We start from the raw sequence: 19,030 nt of genomic DNA on the forward strand, positions 1-19,030 counted from the left end.
TTTGTTTGTGGTGTCAAGCTGAGCGCTTCACATTTAAATGAAGATGACTTCCCTCTTCCTATCTGAATAACAGCAATTATAATTTGTTTTTCTTCCTTTGTTCTGATGCAGCGTTATGAAACGCTGCAGTTTGACCTTTCTGTAACTTTTACAAGGTTTTACTTGTCAGAGCCTTGAAAACCGACAAGGATTAAGATCAGTAACGAGTGAGTTGCTGACAATTTCAAGTGATCATTTTCTGCCAGCGTGGTAAAGACAGAAACTATTTCAGCATTTATAGCTTTGAAGATGCTTGTGCTAGTCAGTAGATGTTACACAAGACCCACTCTGGACCATTTAGTTCAACAATGCTTTATTGGAATGAAACAAACCGACAATCAGACAGACAGTAAGACGTTTACTCTGGTCTTGTCCATGTTTGACAGGACTACATCTCTTCTGAAGCTGAGTGCCATGAGAGGGCCCTGCTACCCAGCAGCAGGACAACAGCCTATGAGGGAGGGGGACCATGATTCAATTTGTACGTCCAAGACAGACCCTTTACATTTTGTGAGTAACCCAATTTTGGCTGCGTCTGCTGGGGCCGATGAAAACACTGCTCCCTGCCCTGCTGCCACACAGCCAGCCACCATAAATCATCTGTGCTGTTTCATCTGGCGGAGGGGCAGCAGGGCAAAATATCATCCGCCACTGACCTCCACGTCCTCCACACTTTCCATCAGCCAGAGACACACTCCCTCCTCCCTTTCCTCAGTGAGATGGAGCACTACTGCACACTCACACACTCACACACATTTATGCAGCACCGCCTGGAAATGACTCTGACACAGGCCTCTTCCTGTTTTTGAATAGTTGTGCTGCAAAGAGTTGGAGTCACATGTAGTGGTGGTGTTCATCAGTTGTGTGTAACTGTCTCATGTAACAGTCTTGGAACAGTCGTGAAATGGTGGTGTGTAACAGTCATGTGTAGTGATTGTGTTTGGTAGTCATGTATATCAGTTGTGTGTAGCGGTTGTCTGTAACAGCTGTGTGTCGTGGTTATGTTTATTGGTTGTGTGTAACATCATGTGTAACAGTCGTATGTAACAGTCGTGTGTAACAGTCATGTGTAGTGATTGTGTGTAGTAGTCGTCATGTGTAACAGTTTTGTGTAACAGTTGTCCATAGCGGTTGCATGTAGCGGTTGTCTGTAATGGCTGTGTGTGGTGGTTATGTTTATTGTTTGTGTGTAACATCATATGTAACAGTTGTGTGTAACAGTCATGTGTAGTGATCGTGTGTAGTAGTAGTCATGTGTAACAGTTGTGTGTAGCGGGTGTCTGTTATGGCTGTGTGTGGTGGTTATGTTTATTGTTTGTGTGTAACATCATATGTAACAGTTGTGTGTAACAGTCATGTGTAGTGATCGTGTGTAGTAGTAGTCATGTGTAACAGTTTTGTGTAGCGGGTGTCTGTAATGGCTGTGTGTGGTGGTTATATTTATTGGTCGTGTGTAACATCAAATGTAATAGTTGTGTGTAACAGGCAAGTGTCGTGATTGTGTGTAGTAGTAGGCATGTGTAACAGTTTTGTGTAACAGTTGTGTGTAGCAGTTGTCCGTAATGGCAGTGTGTGGTGGTTACATTTATTGATTGTGTGTAACATCGTGTGTAATAGTACACTAAGGGGTGAGTGTAGCACGCTTTTTTAACAGTCGTGTGTCACGGCTGTGTGTAACAATTGTGTGTAACAGTCATGTGCAACATCCAAGTGTAATGGTCATGTGTGATGGTTGTGTGCAGTGGCCTTATAGAGCATTTATGTGTGAAGTTTGTGGTTAGTGGTCGTCTGGAACAGTCATGCAACAACCGTGTTTAACAGTGTGTGTAACGGTCATGTGTGGCGTTCATGTGTAACAGTCGTGTGACAGTTGAACCTTTTGGTCTGCGAACTGAGCTGAAAGCTCTGTTCAGGTTTTCGTTCTGTCGTCATTGTCATCATCATTCTGGAGCTGAGTCACCTAATTCAGCACATTTTCTACTCACCGCTCACAACTTTGGTGCAAACAAACATTGTATATGCAAATGATGAAGTAACAGAGTATTTATATCCTGGAAGGATGAAACTGGAGCACCTGCTTCCTGTGATTGCTCTACTGTGTCCTCATCAGCGTATCTGCATCAACTCTAGGCGTCTCGTGGATATCGGTGGGCCTCCTGGTACTGTTGTAGGTTAGTTAGGGTTAGTTATCCCAACTACAACAAGTGTCCTGCTGCAGCATCTCCTTCCTCTTCCTCCCTGTCAATCTCTCGGCTCTCAGCTACGCATGTCAACATGTTAAACGAGCGTCTTCAGCTGGATGTTGTGAGGAAGCGTAAGCAAAGCGAGCTTAGCAGCTGCTTCCCCCTTCTGCCTCCAGCTCACCGTGCCAGCGTCGGGGCCGGGCGCGCTCTCTCCTGCTGGATGGTCCATTACACACAAATGAAGCCTGTACAGCTGAATGGACCAAAGTCCAATTTTAGTACAGCAAATTGTAAGCAACATATTTCTCCAATTGGAGTCACACAATTGAATGTTCCCCCCTTCATCATCCTCTGTCTTCCCCTCCTGCTGCTGTTTCCATGACGAACACGTCCAGGAACCAGCCAGTAGGATGGTAGCGCAGCACGTGTGAGTGTGTCCTGCTTGCTGACGGAAGGAGCTATGTTCACACCTGACCCAGCGAGCTTTCCTACCCGTTGTGGTTCTGGTGTTACATTGGTGTTCATTTCCTCCTGAAGGTCGGCTGGTTCTTGTTACTGTGCTAGTTACTCCAGGCAGTTGTTAGTTAAATGCAGCTCCTGTATTCTCGTCTCTAGTTGCTGTTAACAGGGATCGAGCTGCTCGCCGCTCTCAACCCCCTGCTGAGGAGAAACCTCACCGTTGCTCTTGGCTATGTAGACATCCATTAGCAGTAGAAATTGAGCCTTTAATTCCTTTGAAGTTCCCAGTTGGTAACTGAAGATAGTTGGTGAACCTGCATGTCTCCAAGTCAACGTGTCCTCTGACGGACTCGTTTTTGAAGAAAAGTATTGTACTTTTTTTAAATAGGTTTTTGTTGTAGTGTTTGTGAAAGTTTACTCCTGCTAACACAATAAACCTTCAGAGGATTTTATGGCTCTCACACACACACACACGTAGACTCACTGTCCTCACCTCACCTTCAGACTATTGGACAGCTTCCTCTTCTGTTCCAGCACTGATGTCACAGGTGCTGCGGCAAAGCATCATGGGACTGAGGTTTTAAATCTCCTTACCCAAATCTGCATGTAGATGCGCGTGTGTGTAGGTGTGTGGGTGTGTGTGTTCGTGCGATTCTGTGGATGTGTGGGTGGGTGGGGTGCAGCCAGTACTTGCATCTTAACTCTTGTTTGTACTGCTTCTGCTGCAGCTGGTCAAAGCTTGTTTTCTGCAGCGTTTCCAACCCCCTAATGCGTCCCCCCCAGCACACTGGTGCACGGCGAGCCCCCGTCTCTGCCCACCCCCATTTGGTGAGCTAGCGTGTCACTCTGACGATCGATATGCCGGGTAATGGCTGCCTGGAGAGGGGTGCGCTTGAATGACAGTTCTGGGACCAAGGTTGAGTGATGGAACGCTGTTGCCAGCTTAATTAACTTGCAGTCAAGTCTCCAGTATTCACATCCAGCCACCCCCACCACCACCCCACCCCACCCCACCGCCATGCTGCCTGCATCGCTCCTCACCTCCACCCCATTACCCAAAGCATAAACAACATGCCAATTAAAGAGGTGCCGGCACTTTTGGGCTGCTTCGCTTGCACACCAGTCGACAAATAAATATTCATCTCTTCTTCGCTGGATCATATATTATGGATCAAACAATTCCGCTAATGAAAGAACGTGTTCCATAAAAAGAATTCCATGGTTAAATTATGGAGGTGCTTTGCAAATGTCACAGGGGCTTCTATGGAGACATCCACTCCACCTCAGTAACTGCAGATTACTATTAAAGATTTCAATTTTCCTCCTGTCACTTCAGGTTTAAGTCAAAAGCTAATTTGCTTGGCTTGTTGTGAAGGAGATCAATAGATTGAGTAGTGAGAGGAGATGTATGGAGGGGCAGTTTACTGAGTACAGGATGCCTAGAGTCTGGAAGTGAGTGTCAGCTCCGACACGGGTCTTGTTTTCTCTTACGAAGTACAAAAGAAATTCACAAAGGCCGAAGCACTCGGAGGATTCCGCCTCGCTGGCACAACCCAAACTGTTTACAGATGCAATTCGATGTTTGAGAAGTTTCGAGTGCTGGATTGCAGCTATCGATTGTGTCAGACTCCAGCAGCCGCTGCAGTGCTGCAGCTCCAGGAGTCGGCGTGCCCAGCGCCAGCGCCAGCACCCGCGTCAGAGGAGAGGGCCGAGCTGCTGCAGTCGCACGGCACTGCTGCTGCTCACCAGTAGCAGGACTACAGGTGACAGGTGACTGACAGGAGGGTTGGGCTGTCACATGACATGATAAAAACTACCATCAAGGTTCGTGCAGAAGAAGTGCATTTTGTCCCCCTGACATGAGGCTCAACTGAATATTCTAGATACATGGCAGTATTGTGATATGAAGTGTGTACTCTAGATTCATAGTAGTACTGTGATCCTTCCACCTCATTCTTTTCCTGTATTAACAGCACTAGTATTATGACACTGACCCTTTGATGTACATGAATACTGAGAAGCTTCTCATTAAAGGTTCAGATGTTCTCTGATGTTCTCCTCGTCAAGATCACTGACAAGTTACTGCAAGTACTATGTTTTCTCTTGTACTACAGGTATTATTTCCTGATTTAAAAGGTATTTTTTTATTTCAATATTTTACCAATCACTCTGCGCTATTAAATAAATCCAACACATCAACATTTCAATCCTCATCCTGGCGTGTGTGTGTGTGTGTGTGTGTGTGTGTGTGTGTGTGTGTGTGTGTGTGTGTGTGTGTGTGTGCGCAGTGCAGTGTAAGACCACATCATAAATCTGACATGGACTTTTTGGGGTGTTTTTTTTAAGAACAGAAAAAATGAAAAAAAAGTGAAGGATATTAGCGAACGAGACGGCTGACAGAAGGATTAAAGGATCAAAGCAGAAACATCAGAATCATTTTTGGAAGAAAGAAGAGCAGCAGAGAGCCAGTATGGCAGCAGGAAACAAAGACGCCTGGTTGAAATATACCATCGTTAAAAAAAACAAAAAACTAAAACTTGTCGATTTTATACAACAGTCGGAGAAGAGCAACTCTCCCCATCCTTTATAAAGAACAAAGAGTCAGATCAAAGCGACACAGACATCACATTTACACAGCCAATAGTCAAGCCTCCCAGCTTTCTTTTTTCTCTTTTTTTAGAAAATACTGTGATATTTTATTAAAAAACGTTGCAGAAAAAGTTTATACAGGTGTCCAGCCAGAAATATCTCTATTATCACTTAAGGCAAAACCTCAAACAAATATAAGACCAACTGAGGATTTTTAAACTCTACATTAAAACCCTTGTTATCTTCTCCAGTTCAGGGACCAAATGGCAAGAATATATCTTTTTTTTTCCTTCATATATATATTTATATATATATATATATATATAATTTACAAATGTAGCTTAAAATCCCCTGGATGTACTTCCAATTTTTTTTGTAATAGGATGCAAAACAAAAGGAGTTAATGATTACTTTAGTTGTCATTTTATAATAATATTATTAATATTTACACTCATTCACTTGCTTTTGTAACCCAAAATATATCACAAGCCTGGCACAATACTTTACATATTGCTAGCATATGACATTTTGAAATAACATAGAACATATATTTCTTTACAAAGATACTCAACTAATATTGATACAAAAGAATCTTCACGGCCGTCTTTAATTCTAAATGATACATTGCTGGTCACATTGTAGCTGCTGAGACTGTAGAACAGAAAAGAAGCCCACCGAGAGGAGGGAGGGGGCAGGGTTGGGGGGTGGAGTAAAGCTCTTCCTGGACATGCTGCGACTCCAGAGTGGGAACAAAACAACGCACAATACAGGAGTGTGTATGACGGCCAGCAGACACACAATGTGCAACTCTCCAGGATGAGATTGTGTTCGCATTTTGGTCAAATAGAAAAGTAATGAAACACGGGTGATACTGGCAAAAACGCACGTTCCCATATATTTACACACCTGGAAAGAAAATACAAGCTGGAAAAAACAAAAGGATCTCAGCCAAAAGAAAGACTTTTAGAGGGAGCCTTTTAAGTACCTCCGTCTTTTTTCTTTTTTTACTTCGAAATGCCTTTTTCTCTTCTTCTTTTTTTTTTTTAACAAAGTCTTAATAAATACATTTCAGGCTGGGGTGTAGAATTCTGTGCCCAAGTCAGGAGTCTCATACATGGAGGATAATGGATGTTCCACACGTTCCGTGTTCACTCAGCAGAACATCTTCCACCATGATGTGTATCAGGAGTATTAACAGTTGTCCCTCGGCTGACGTATTACTGTAGTGACATTCACTCGTAGACTGATACTGTGTGTACTTTTCCAGAAGGCATGGTAGCAAAATAACCTCTGCTGAGACGTCAGTCAGTTACTTCGATGTGCCTCTGTGAAGGTGGTGGCTCCGCCCCCTCCCGGCGGAGCTATACCCGTGTGGTGGAGTGGCCGTGGGGCAGGTTGGTACTGTTCTGGCTGCCACCGAAAGTGTTGAAGTTGTGCAGTGGCTGCATGCCAGCCAGCGAGTTGGGGATCATGGTGATGGTGCTGGGGGTCATCAGAGGAATGTCATCAGGCGACCGGCGCAGGGTGAGCGTGTAGTCGGGGGGGCAGGTGAGGCGCAGCGTGTCATGGGTCTGTAGCGTATCACACTCGTGGTGGTGCTCTTGCTCCAGCTGCTGCTGCTTCATCTGCAGGGACATCAGCTCCTCGCTCTGAAGGTGGGCCACGTCGTTGGCCGTGGACGGTGTGTTGCTGGGGGCAGAGTTGCGTTGGGGGGTGAGGACGCGGCGGCTGGATTCGTGCCGTCGTTTGTCTTTTTTGTAGTACAGGGCGGCGAAGGCCAAGATGTTTAAGAAGAGGAGGGAGGCTCCCACAGCAATGGTGACGCTCAGCTCGGTGGAATAGTCCCGCTTGGTCTCAATGACCACGGTGGACTCATCGGTGAGATCGCCACTTCGCTGCTGGTCAGTGGTCTGCTTGGTGTTGGCTGATGGGACTCCCGGGTGGCGAGTGGTGGAGGGCCAGTTATTCTTACCAGGGAAGCGCTTGGTGTAGGGGTAAGGGGTGGTGTCCTGTGGGGGTATTTTGGTGGTGGTGGACACATACTGGAAAAATTCGTTAATGTTGTGGAGATGTGGGACCAGTTCCAGCCAGAAGGCCACCTTGGTGGCGCGGTAGTGGTCTCGCACACGAGGCTTGAGGCCGATATGAAGGTAGAGCTGGTCTTTGGGGTTGTACTTGGTCCAGGCTACCTCCTCGAAGCGGTTAGGCTTGGTGTGGATGAACTTGGTATCCTGTGGGACCGGCTGGTTCGGGTCTCTGCAAAAAAAAAAAAATCACAAAGAACAAGATGAATTTGTGTCTTTGTCGCCATGTAAACATGAACACATGAACATGGTGCTGGAGAAAGCAGCAGCTGTCCATCATGTTCTCTCAGCAGTGATTCACTCAAGTCAGAGCCATCTACATCTCCTCTGTTCCACGCTAATGCAGCTCAAGGTGACTCAGTCTGAACGCTCCAGCTGACTAAATGCTGCGCTTCCTCTCAGCTCTAATGACACGTTTCGGCTTTGTTGTCACATTTCCTTCATACTCCATCTTGCTGTTATTTTTCTGTCGTTTGGAAAAGAGCCGCCTCTTCGACAGAGAGATTTCATTAAGTTTGCAGAGGTCAGAGGGAGTGAAGGCTAGACGACAACCTTGAAGCTGTGTGAGAGTGTTGTTGGGGGGGGGGCAGTGTCGGAGGGAGGGGGCGGTATATGAATACTGAAGAGCAAGGACTCACCTCTGAACTCCCCCCTCAGCAGGAGAGACAATAGGAGTGTGTGTGTGTGTGTGAGAGAGAGAGAGAGAGAGAAAGAGACAGAGACAGAGACAGAGACAGAGAGAGACCTGCCTGGTGCTCCACATCTATGTGCATCACTGTGTGATACATGGGTACATCAGCACTAAAAAACATGATAAGTATATAATTATAAGTAGTATAAATGTGTAATGTTAGACTTAAGACTTTTGTGGTTCACTGCTTTCCAAACAGGAATGAAGTAATTCACTTAATGATGTGACCATTTCATTTTCATGGTAAGTAGCCACTGGAATCGGAGCAAGAAATATGTCACTTGACTTCCTGTCCCTGTGGTACAGGACGTATCACTTGTCTTTACAAATCAAGACTGTCTTGCTATGATGAGCTGATAGGAAGTAAGTTTACACACTTAACACACTGTTATTTTCCCAAGTCTGGGTTTTGTTTGTTTGTTTGTTTGTTTGTTTGTTTGTTTGTTTGAATTTGGGCGGCATAGATCCAGTGGTCCTGAAATACTGAACGTCGCCTCTGGCTGGAGGGGAAAAGAACCCTTCTGATGGACCAGAGCTGGAACGTGTGACAGAGGCTCTGTAAAGCTCTAGCACCTGAATACGCCACACCCATGTAGGAGAGGAGGTCTTCACTCTCAAAGCAGCGACTGTGTTGAGTCTGGCGCCCCCTCTGGGGAAAAGCAAGATTCTGGTTCTGTTTTGACGTCGTTCCCATGGACCTGAGCTTTGTGCTGTGTCTACTGTGCTAGTTACCATGATAACTGGTCTGCCCTCCAGCTGGTGGCTACATATGGAAGGCTACATAAGGCAGTGCTAGCATGTGGCAGGCTTTCACTTAAGGCCTGTCATCTCACCGCTAACATATGCTACTACAATATGCCAGTGCTGTGCAAGGGAATGAGCCGGGCTCCAGCACCGGCACCGCTGGAGGCCTCCCTGCTCACTCGACTGCACAAGACATGCTTTGCCTTCATATGTTTCCATCAGGCTCCAATCTGTTGATGCTAACTGGGAGTTGTGCTGCCATCGGTGGTTACAATGAAACCATAGCGCAGTCCGTGGAGGAGAGGCTCTCTCAAATGTACTTATTCTCACATGATGACTGCTGCAGGACTTCTGCAGTGTCTCACACTCTAAATTCTTTTCAGACACACTGCTCCACAAATTCATTCTTCCAGTATAGTTTAATGAAATAAAGACCAAGTGCAGGACAAGCTTCCAAAGACCAAAACTGCTTGTCTTCTATTTATAATTTCAGAAAAAAAAAAAGCCCCATCTGGATTGTGTTCAATAGGACCAGGACGTGTGATGGGGTAAGCTGGTACAATAGCAGGTCTGTAGGCCACAAACACATGTACTCACACACACACACACACACACACACACACACGCACACTGCACGCACGCACGCACACACACACAGGTGCTGATGAGGGGAAGGAGCCTGAGATCAAGAGATTGTCCCTGATGACATCCAACCACAGTGGGGATCTAAAGCCTTGCCTGTCAGCACCAATCCTCCTGACAGATGTACTCTGTGTGTGTGAGTATAGCTGTGACTGTACAAGTGTGTATTTATTGAAGGAGTACACAATATGGGTATGTTCCTGAGAAAACTGTTGAACATCTAGGGGTCCTAATTAAGTGGTCTGTGGCACCAGCTGATGATCCAGACCTCTGAGGGGGTCCCATGGTGTTATTCCAAAGACCTCTAAACAGATCACTAAGGGGCTCCTATGGTGGGCTCCCCTAAACCTCTAGTGGTATGGTGGACTGAAGGGGTCAGACCAGACCAGCTGTCCTTCCTTCTACCTCGTGCATCAGTGGGTACCCATGACCCAGTTCCCTACAATCCCACTTTGGACCACATTTAGTAGGATGTGATCATTCCAGACCAGGAGGACCCCCAGAGATCCAGCCAGAGATGGTTGTGTGCCACACACACCTGACCCAACACCTGGACCAGAATATAAACAGTCAAATGGAGACTTTGCAGGTATTCTGATCTTAGAGTACACCTTAAGGCGAAGGTTACTTTATTTGTACCCGTAGGTAGATTGGTTGTGGAGAACCCCACAAAAACATTATCAAAGTCCCTTAACATGGTAATAAAATGTTTGATGCTAAAGTGCACAAGGTTCTGTCTATCAGAGCAAATATGTAGACCAGGAAGTATAAAACCAATGAATCAGTACAGATCGCATATAAAATCTAAAGTAAATACCTTTTTAGGTTAAGAAAGGATAAAATACACTTAGGGCCGCCAATAAATAATTGAATAAATAGATAGTATGTGCGGAAGGGGTACAACTTGTTAAGTATAGTTACGGCTGCTCGAACAAAGCTGCGTCTGTACCTCTTTGTTCTGCCCCGAGGGACTAGATACCTCCATCCAGAGGGAAGAAGAAGCTGAACATTCCTGTCAAGGGGTGTGAAACATCATTTAAAATGGCGTCAGCTATTCCCTGTAAAGGGATGCTGGGTAAAGCTGAGACTCACCAGTCGACAGGACCATTTAACGATCTGTTTCAAGGATTTTTTGTTTTTGTTTTTAAAAGACTTATGACAGAACCGTTGGCTCAATGTGAAAGTATGACAATTTCCTCAAACAATGCCAATTGACCCTTGTTACAAATCGCCTCACAGTTTCGACTCAATTATAATCCCTAGGTTTTTATCATTCTGCACCTACTCAATGGTCTGACCTTTTATCACAATGACTTCATTTACATAATTCTTCCTCCTGTAGTCAATGAACATATCTTTAGTTTTAGATCTGTTAACTAGGAGGTTAGACTCATCACACCACCGTACAATCCGATGATGATGGGGTTGTGGGTGGTCTCATTGTCACGGAGCAGATGGACAATCACTGAGTCATCTGCATATTTATTGACCGTACTAATCACAATATGAAGTACTACTCAAGTTTTCAACTGTACATCACTCAAAGCATGTTGGTCCAGTAACAAACTCACCTTGTTATTAGCAAGACACACTTGGATGTACCAAGATGACAGAAATGATTTCAGGAACATGACAGAACATTCCAGAAGACTCAAACCCACCAAAGCAGCTTCAGGGAAGTACTGGGGAAGTTATTGGTACTTGTCAACGATTACTGCAGTATAACCAGGGTGACCTGGACTAAGACTGTTCATCTTTTCAGATAAAACTTGAGATAGATATTCCAGTGAAGGTGATGTGAGTATTTTCACGAGTATGTTCGAAGGATGTGTTTCCAACTAGGGTCTTGGTTTTATACTTCTGCAGCTGGAGTGGAAAAGTTTTAGTGTATTAAAACATTCTAACGTTTTTCTTATGTTTCAGACTTGTCTCCAAGGCAACTGTGGAGTCAAGTAGATGTGTTCCCCTCTAGATATTCATTTCTACAGTCAGCAAGAACATGGTGTGGGACTAGCTGCTCATTACGGTCTCAGTCCCAGGGAAACACACACACTTACGCTTCACTAGGACAAGGCTGCTGCTGACGCAGCATCTCTAATCTGAAGGTGTGTGAAAACAAAAACCTTATTCAAATAGAAACAGGCAGCAAATCCAGCTGCGCTGCAGCAGCAGGAGGCTTTGACTGGTCTGATTAACCTCCACTTGAACTCTTGACAAAGCTTTGTTGATACCCTTCTCAGAGGCTATCTTTGGAGCACTCCCACTCTCTGCTGGCCTGGACGCCACCTGGGATTAAGAAACATGCTAAACATGCTAAACCGAGACGCGAGTGTCAGCTTCCATTAGAGGGTTACACGCGTGTACACGGTTACTGAGGGTGAAACTGTAGGGGACTAGGCTGATGAAGTCAGCTGACCACAGCTCAATCATCAAATGTAAGAACTCACAATACAACCTGTTTTTCAGCTACGACGCTTGGAGGCTCTCAGCTCGGTTCTAATCAAGACAGATCTATAATCAATAATGGCAATGTTGATGAACGTTGATGAGGATGAGGAAAGACTAGGCACACACACACACACACACACAAACACACACACACACACACACAGCTGTTCTCTAAACTGGAACAGTGTCATTAGGACTGGATGCTAACATCTGGATCATTGCTTAAGACTGTGATGGTGCAGGTCTTCTGTCCATACTGCTGGGGGCTTGGCAACAGACCCCCCCCCCCCCCCACCAAGACCACCACCACCACCAATCCCCGATACACAAACAGAGATGTAGCAGACTCAGCACCATTGGCTGTTATTGTTTCTTTCACGATCACAGCTGATAATCCCGGCTCAGCTCCAGCCCACCATTTCCCTCCCAGACACAAAGAACTGGTTTGACATAAAGCAGCAACTCCAAAACAGAAATGAGGCTAGTGACAAAAAGTAGAGTGAGACAAACATGACAAGCATGGCTGCTTCAGTTGGCCTGCCACTAAAGGGTCACAGTCAGGGTTGGTTTATTGTCTAGTGACCCCTGGCCAACACCAGGCCCCGCCCACCAGGATAAAAGGCTTATAATTGCCTGTTTTCACTCTGCAGCACATGAGGCTTCAGCGATTTCCATCCGTAGGTGTTACACTTCTACGGCTGTATGATGCTACATATAATCAGCTTTAGCTTCGGGCTGAAAAATCATCTACATCTCAACTCTTCATCCTGCTGTGAAAAGGTTTTACCCTCAGTTTGGTTTTTTGTTTCGCTGAAACAAGGACGTCCAGACCACCGTCTCTGGGTTCCTCTTGTGCCTTCACCTCTTGACTAAAAGGAGACCAACTTTGGAGGTTTGAGTCATGTGACTGAGCAGACAAATGAGAAAAAAACACATATGAAGAGGATATAAACTCACCCTGTCTTAGCGAAGTTGGTCCAGTAGGTCATGACCACGGCGCTCAGCATCACGTCATTCTTGGAGAAGTTGCAGTTGAAGAGGTCAGTCGGGCCGATCATGGGGATCCCGAAAACGTAGGGAACCTCATCGCCATGGGCCGAGTCAGCCCAGCTGGGCTTCATGTCGCTCTGACAATGGTGGTAAAAAGCATAAAAATAAGTGGGCGAGCCATACTGGGCGTGGAGATCCGCTGTGGCAACCGCCGGCGCCACCCACTGGTGGTCAGTGAAGAGAGCCACCAAGGTCTTGCGCCGGGTCTCTGGGTTCTCCTTGTCAGCCCAGTCTGTGTACATGAATTTGATGGTTTCCCGCAGTGTGTCCTTCCCCTCAGGGTAGCCATACAGGTGGTCCACAAAGTCTGACACCGCAAAGTCAAAGTCATTGGCAGACACACCGTCCTCACTGTCCACAATACCATCAACAAACTTGAAGCCCTCCCCTTGGTTGACCCCGAGCATGATGTCATAGTTGAGGAACTCCCCTTGCTCCATGAGGATCTGCGGGTCATCCGGGATCACGTCTCCATCGATGACAGGCCCAAAAGCAATGTGGTACTTGGCGGGAGTGATGTACTGCTCAATGAGCTCCTTGTAGTTCTTGTTCTGCAGACACTCCACCAGGTCAATGGTGTCCAGCATGTTGCAGCCCACCTTCTCAGCCAAAGCCCGCGTGTACTTGGCAGGCTGGTAGTTGACCGCCCAGCTGGATAGAGCCGTACCACTCTGGATGATGGCCTTCTGGAACAAATCTGAGAGTGGAGCTGGCATTAGTCAAACACACACAGACACACGGATGTGCGCGCACACATACACACACACACACTGCAAATTGATGTTTTTGACGCCTCGATCATTGTTTGTTTAACCTGAGCATCCACTGCCTTCTTGTTGAGTTTAGCTGTCATCGTCTTTTGCAAGGGTGTGTAACAGGGGGACTAACCCTGCGAGGGTGTGTTACTGGTGGACTGGGTCTGCCAAGGTGTGTAACTCGGGGGGGACCTGGGTCAGGCCTTCTCCAAATCCTGCTTCACAGTTGCCATTTAGCAAGTGGGTCTCCATCAACTTGAGAGCTGCAGTTGTGTGTACTTACTCTCACACTGCTATAAATACTAACGAAGATGCGGTGACTCAAGCAGGCCTGGAAAAGAGGTTTTGAGCACACAGCAGACATTCCCCTCAAGGCCTGGCTCTGCTGCTGCTGTCAGCTACTTTCCATACACACATTGGCAGTAGCTGATGGTCTTAACTGCACGTGTTTCTGCTTCCCACCATCACTGCAGGAGGACATGCGTCTACCTGCTCATCCTCCTGAAAGAGGAACTGATGAAACAGAGCTAATCAGTGCAACCCTGGAGCAGCTCGGCCTCAGGCTGTCTCCTCGGTACACCCGACGGACTTCCACCAACAGGATGAAAGCTGAAATTTGTGGGAAGGTGCATTTTTCACAAAGCCTGTATTTGTTGCATGCAGAGAGGAAAGAGGCCTGGGAGCTGCTGCAGCACTTTCTCAGCTCCAGTCCTCCGAAGCCTCCGTCCTCTGGCGCATGCTTTCTTCTTCGTCTGCTCTATTAATGTAACGTCTTTGAAACAGTTCAGTTTTCATTTGGGAAGCCGAGGGCTCAGTGAGCGTCTCCAAGAACAACCATAGAGTCTTTGCTTTAATAATGCATCCAAGGCAAGATGTAAATACAGAACGATAATGGGCATGTGTGTTCTCCACACACACACACACACACACACACACACACACACACACACACACACACACACAGGTAGTCGGCTTGTTGTCCCCTGCAGTCCTCCAGTCCTCCAGTCCATCTTCCTGCAGCAGTGTGTTTTAGTTCTCTTTAATATACACCTAGAATGCTTCTTGTCGTCCTTCCAAAAACTCGGGGAAAATATGACGGGCAGAATGCTTTTAAGGAAATAAAGGAAGTGTGAGAGCGGCTGCTGTACAGAGCGGATGGAACATGATGACTAATGCTTCAGAACATGAGCTGGGACGCTTTGATTCTGTCATGAGATTTTACTCAGCAGTCTTACATTTCTCCAAACTAACAACCCGCGGTTTGATTCAGTGTGACATTTTCAGGAATCAGAAGAAGTGATGCTTTCACTGGAGTTACAGTTAGCGGAGGCGTTATCGCCACCGTGCCGATGTTACGTCTCCTCTTCCACATGTGTTCGGTCCTCTCTGAGAGTGCACATACCTTCAGAGTAATGTGAGAGGGTGAGCAGGCTGACACAGGATGCTCCGGCCCCTGAGCCAAAAATGGTCACTCTCTTTGGGTCTCCTTTGAAGGCCTGGATGTTCTCTTTGATCCACCGGAGAGCCTGGATCTGGTCCAGCAGCCCATAGTTGCCCTTGGCTGCCTGGTCCCCTGTGCTCAGGAAGCCTGGAATGATACAAACAAGCAGAGATGTCAGCACTGATGAGTCTGATGACCATGATCTCACTCTAATTATCCGCCTCCACGTGGGTGGCTTAAAGAAGGGGAGATCAGAGCTCTCATCTCCTCCTCTGGCTGGACTCAGCCACAGCAGGGAGTCTCTTATCTACAGAGCAGGTTTCTCTCTCTTTTCGCTGAACACAATACAACCAGCAGTGATTGAACCTCCTTTATGGGTGTGTGTGTGTGTGTGTGTGTGGGTGTGTGTGTGTGTGGGGGGGGGGGGTTCTCAGACTTCAGACAGCCCCTGAGCAGTGACTTGGGCTCTCCGAAGTGATCAGGGCAGGTTGTTGGTAATGACCTCTAGTGTAGATAAGCCAGCTCCACATTACTACGACTACGCTAACATCGTTAGCATGTTTGTTAGCATGACCACACATTGCCTGCTGGACAGCTTCACCACACTCCCCAGTGTCTTGCAGTGTCTGTTTATACTTGTGAACTATACTACTACTGCTACCACTAGTACTACCACCATGAGTAATAACTCCATCACCGGTCATACTACTACCACCACTACTACTAAAAAATCTCCCACTTGTACTACTGTGACCATCACCACTAGAACTTCCACCACTAGTACACTACTACTACCACTAGTAGTGATTATTTGTGATAGCTGTATCAGGCAATTTGGGTGTGTAATTTCCCAATTTCCCGGAAGGGATTAATAAAGGATTACTCCCTCTGTCTCCCTCTCTCTAATCCCACTATCACTAGTACTTCTGCTACCACTAGTGCTAATACTACCACGAGAACCACTACAACCACTTGTATTACTTGTGCCATTACTACCACTAGTACTATTTCTACAACCCCTATCACTATTACTAAGACTACAACCACTACTACACTCACTACTGCTACTTTACATATTGGGTCTGGTAACATAATCAACTCATCATCGTCAAGAGTCTGATATAAACACTTGTTGTCTTGCCGTGTTACATCATCACCAAGCTCCACCCCCCTTGTCCAGGTCAGACCAGCCCCGCCTCACAGCTGGACCAGGGCAAGGTCTTGAGCAGATGAATGCAGCAATCCCCATAATTCAACTTTGCACTTCCCTTTCTCTCCCCACACCATGGATGCTAGCACTCTTTTGCTCCTCACTGGTTAATTTCAATGCTACTGAATAAATAAATTAAGCTAACGGTGGCGTCAGATGTTCTCCAGCCTGAAATGATCAGGAACTATGTGACTGTGTTACAGCTGCAGTGTGATTGATTTGTTCTTTATTGATGCAAATGGAGCAACAGGATTTGGGGTCAATGGTGCAAATAAATCAGTTGATTCCGAATCAAAATGTGACCCAAAATCTTGACATTAAATGGAATCGTGAGGTTTCAGAGACATCACCTATAACGGAAAGAACCAAGTGTCTCTCAGGGAATCAACTTCATTCTTCATTTCAGCATGAAAGATCTTTGGAAATGTCAACAGTGATAGATCGAACATGCTGAGGGCCTAAGTGGAGGCCCGAGCCCGGCCTCGGAGCTGGACCAGTACCAGTCCAGCATCAGACCAGTCCTCCTGGCTCCCAGCTCATTCAGTCTCACCTAAAACTTGTTGACAAATGAGCAAATGCTCTTAAACCCATTAGGCTGTCTGTGAGCGCTGCTGCTGGGCTAACTGGTCTTTGTTGGCTACAGGAGATTGGCGGCTCAGCCTGGCAGCACCAGTGTGTCCCTGCCAGCTGACCCAGCCAGTGTAAATGACAAATAGGATGAGGACCGCTGGGTAAGAAAGGAGCAAAGAGAGGAGCAGTGGCCTGTGGCTCCTTGATACAGAGCAGATCCAGTTTGTCATGGTGAGGTGCAGGCGATGATAGGAGGGGGGGGGGGGGGATTACTAGGCAGCAGCCTTCTTCACCCTGTAGAATGACCGCAGGCCCTGGATTTCCTCTCTCCACCCCACCTTTCCCCTCCCTCCTCCTCTCCACTCTCCCTACCTCCTCTCATCCCTCAAAGGAGGCGAGGAGACGCATGCCTACCAGGCACTCCCCGGGATGTGTGCAGATTAGTCACAGCCTCATCTCAAAGCCGCGTGTCCTGGAAATAGACTGCAGTGTTACCGAGCCTTCATCTGGAGAGATGAAGTACAGCCTTCTCCAGGGCTCATGGATGTTCTTGGGATAAAGCACACCTGTACAGGTGGAATCCTCCCCTGTCTACTGCTATTAGAGATAATCTGATACTTCCACAGTGCCCCCTCAACTGAACCGGCCCGGATTATTGATCTGATATGAATACGCACTCCTGAACCGACTCACCTAATCCTCCAGAGAGACGACTGGCCCGGGTTGCTCCTGACGACCACGCTGGTGTCTTACACAGAGGCAGAGTGTGTGTGCGTGTGCGTGTGAGCGCGCGCGCGAACCAGACACCTCCGTGAGGACACGAGCGGCCCAGTGGCCATTAAAAGTATCTTTCCAGTGAGCAAGTTAGTGATGGTGAAGAGGGTCCTGCAGAGCCTTTCAACATTAGAGCTCAGACGTCTTCAAGACCACCAATCACACGCTCCCTTCATACGTGTGCGCGTGCACAGGCACACGCATCCTTTTCATCATGTACGTTGAACACAAACCATGACCTGGAACTTTTCGTCAGTTACTACACTTCTGGGTATCAGCTCTGTACTTCAAATCACCTTTTTATCTATTTACTGAAAAAAACTGTGAGAAAGCTCTTGTTTCCCGAGAAGTATACACACCCACACACACTTTCTCTTTGAACACACACTTAAGTAGTTTGCAGGAACTGCTCCCCTGCTGTTCACCTGTAAGCCACACCCTCTGGGACCTGATCAGGTCCTATTTGTCTGATGTAATAACCACCAGTTACTACTGCTGATGACCTCACTTCCTCCTAGCGAGGGCACATCCATGCTCTCTCCTCACCTGCAGGATAAACTCACATGGACAAAGTGAACAAGTCAATTAAATGTTGGCATTTCGGAGACAACAGAGATTTCCTCCTGACAGCAGCGATGTGTTTGCTGAGTCCATCCGGAGCAGCTGCAGCAGCTTAATCTGCAGCAAACATCAGAGTGGAAATATGAAATGACCTGAAAAGTCCTGGAAATATCATCAGAGTTTTATCTAAATGCCACAGCATGTTATTGTGCTGGGTTTAATGTTAAAAAGTAGCACCGTGAGATGACAGCACGACAGCAGCGTGACCGACACCAATGACACAACCTGAAATGGCGCTCGGCCGCTGCAGCCAGACGGTGACCTGGCGGAGGGCCGAGAGCTTGAGCCGCGAGCGCAAAATGTTCACGGGCCAGAGACCCAAATGAGTCACCGCACGGGCTCGTTCAGCTCCGTCAGAGTCTGGTTTTTGATGTGGAATTCCTTCGGAGCAGTCAAGGACAAAAGGAAAGAGAGCTGACACTTGATCAGTAAAGACGGATCCTCCCTGATCTAGCGACCCTTCGGGAGACCAGACGGTTTACCTTTAACGTTGGCTGCCAGCTGCACATCACCACTTAATTACCAGAGAGAACATACAGTACCGCCGGGCCTCTGAGGGACTGGACTGGATCCCTCCCACATGAAGACGCTGAGGGCAAGTGGGCCTCCTGAGATTTATCCTCAGCGACATCCTGAAATTGGCTGTAAAATCAGAATCGCTGAGAAACACAAAGCTGTAATGGGAAACTTAACGGGACACTTTTGTCAACATGACAGCCAACAAGAAACA

General features: G+C 46.9%; 1 protein-coding gene across 2 annotated transcripts in view; it reads right to left on the minus strand.

The window, feature by feature from the left end:
• Nucleotides 1–4,967: 4,967 nt before the first annotated feature.
• nlgn4xa (neuroligin 4 X-linked a) overlaps nt 4,968–19,030 on the minus strand; it is a 71,575-nt gene continuing 57,512 nt past the window's right edge. Inside the window, exons 5-7 of one of the 2 annotated variants that reach the window (XM_086211678.1) lie at nt 15,087–15,272; nt 12,837–13,626; nt 4,968–7,526 (exon numbers count right to left, since the gene is read on the minus strand). In XM_086211678.1, the coding sequence (XP_086067804.1) occupies nt 6,632–7,526; nt 12,837–13,626; nt 15,087–15,272 (1,871 nt within the window). In that variant the 3' untranslated portion in view covers nt 4,968–6,631. The remainder of the gene's footprint in view (nt 7,527–12,836; nt 13,627–15,086; nt 15,273–19,030) is intronic. The other variant, XM_086211760.1, reaches the window with a different exon arrangement.

The sequence above is a fragment of the Aulostomus chinensis genome, chromosome 1, assembly GCF_037954235.1.
Source record: "Aulostomus chinensis isolate RoL2024-O1b breed Wild chromosome 1, RoL_Achi_v1.0, whole genome shotgun sequence".
NCBI classification, from domain to species: Eukaryota; Metazoa; Chordata; class Actinopteri; order Syngnathiformes; family Aulostomidae; genus Aulostomus; species Aulostomus chinensis.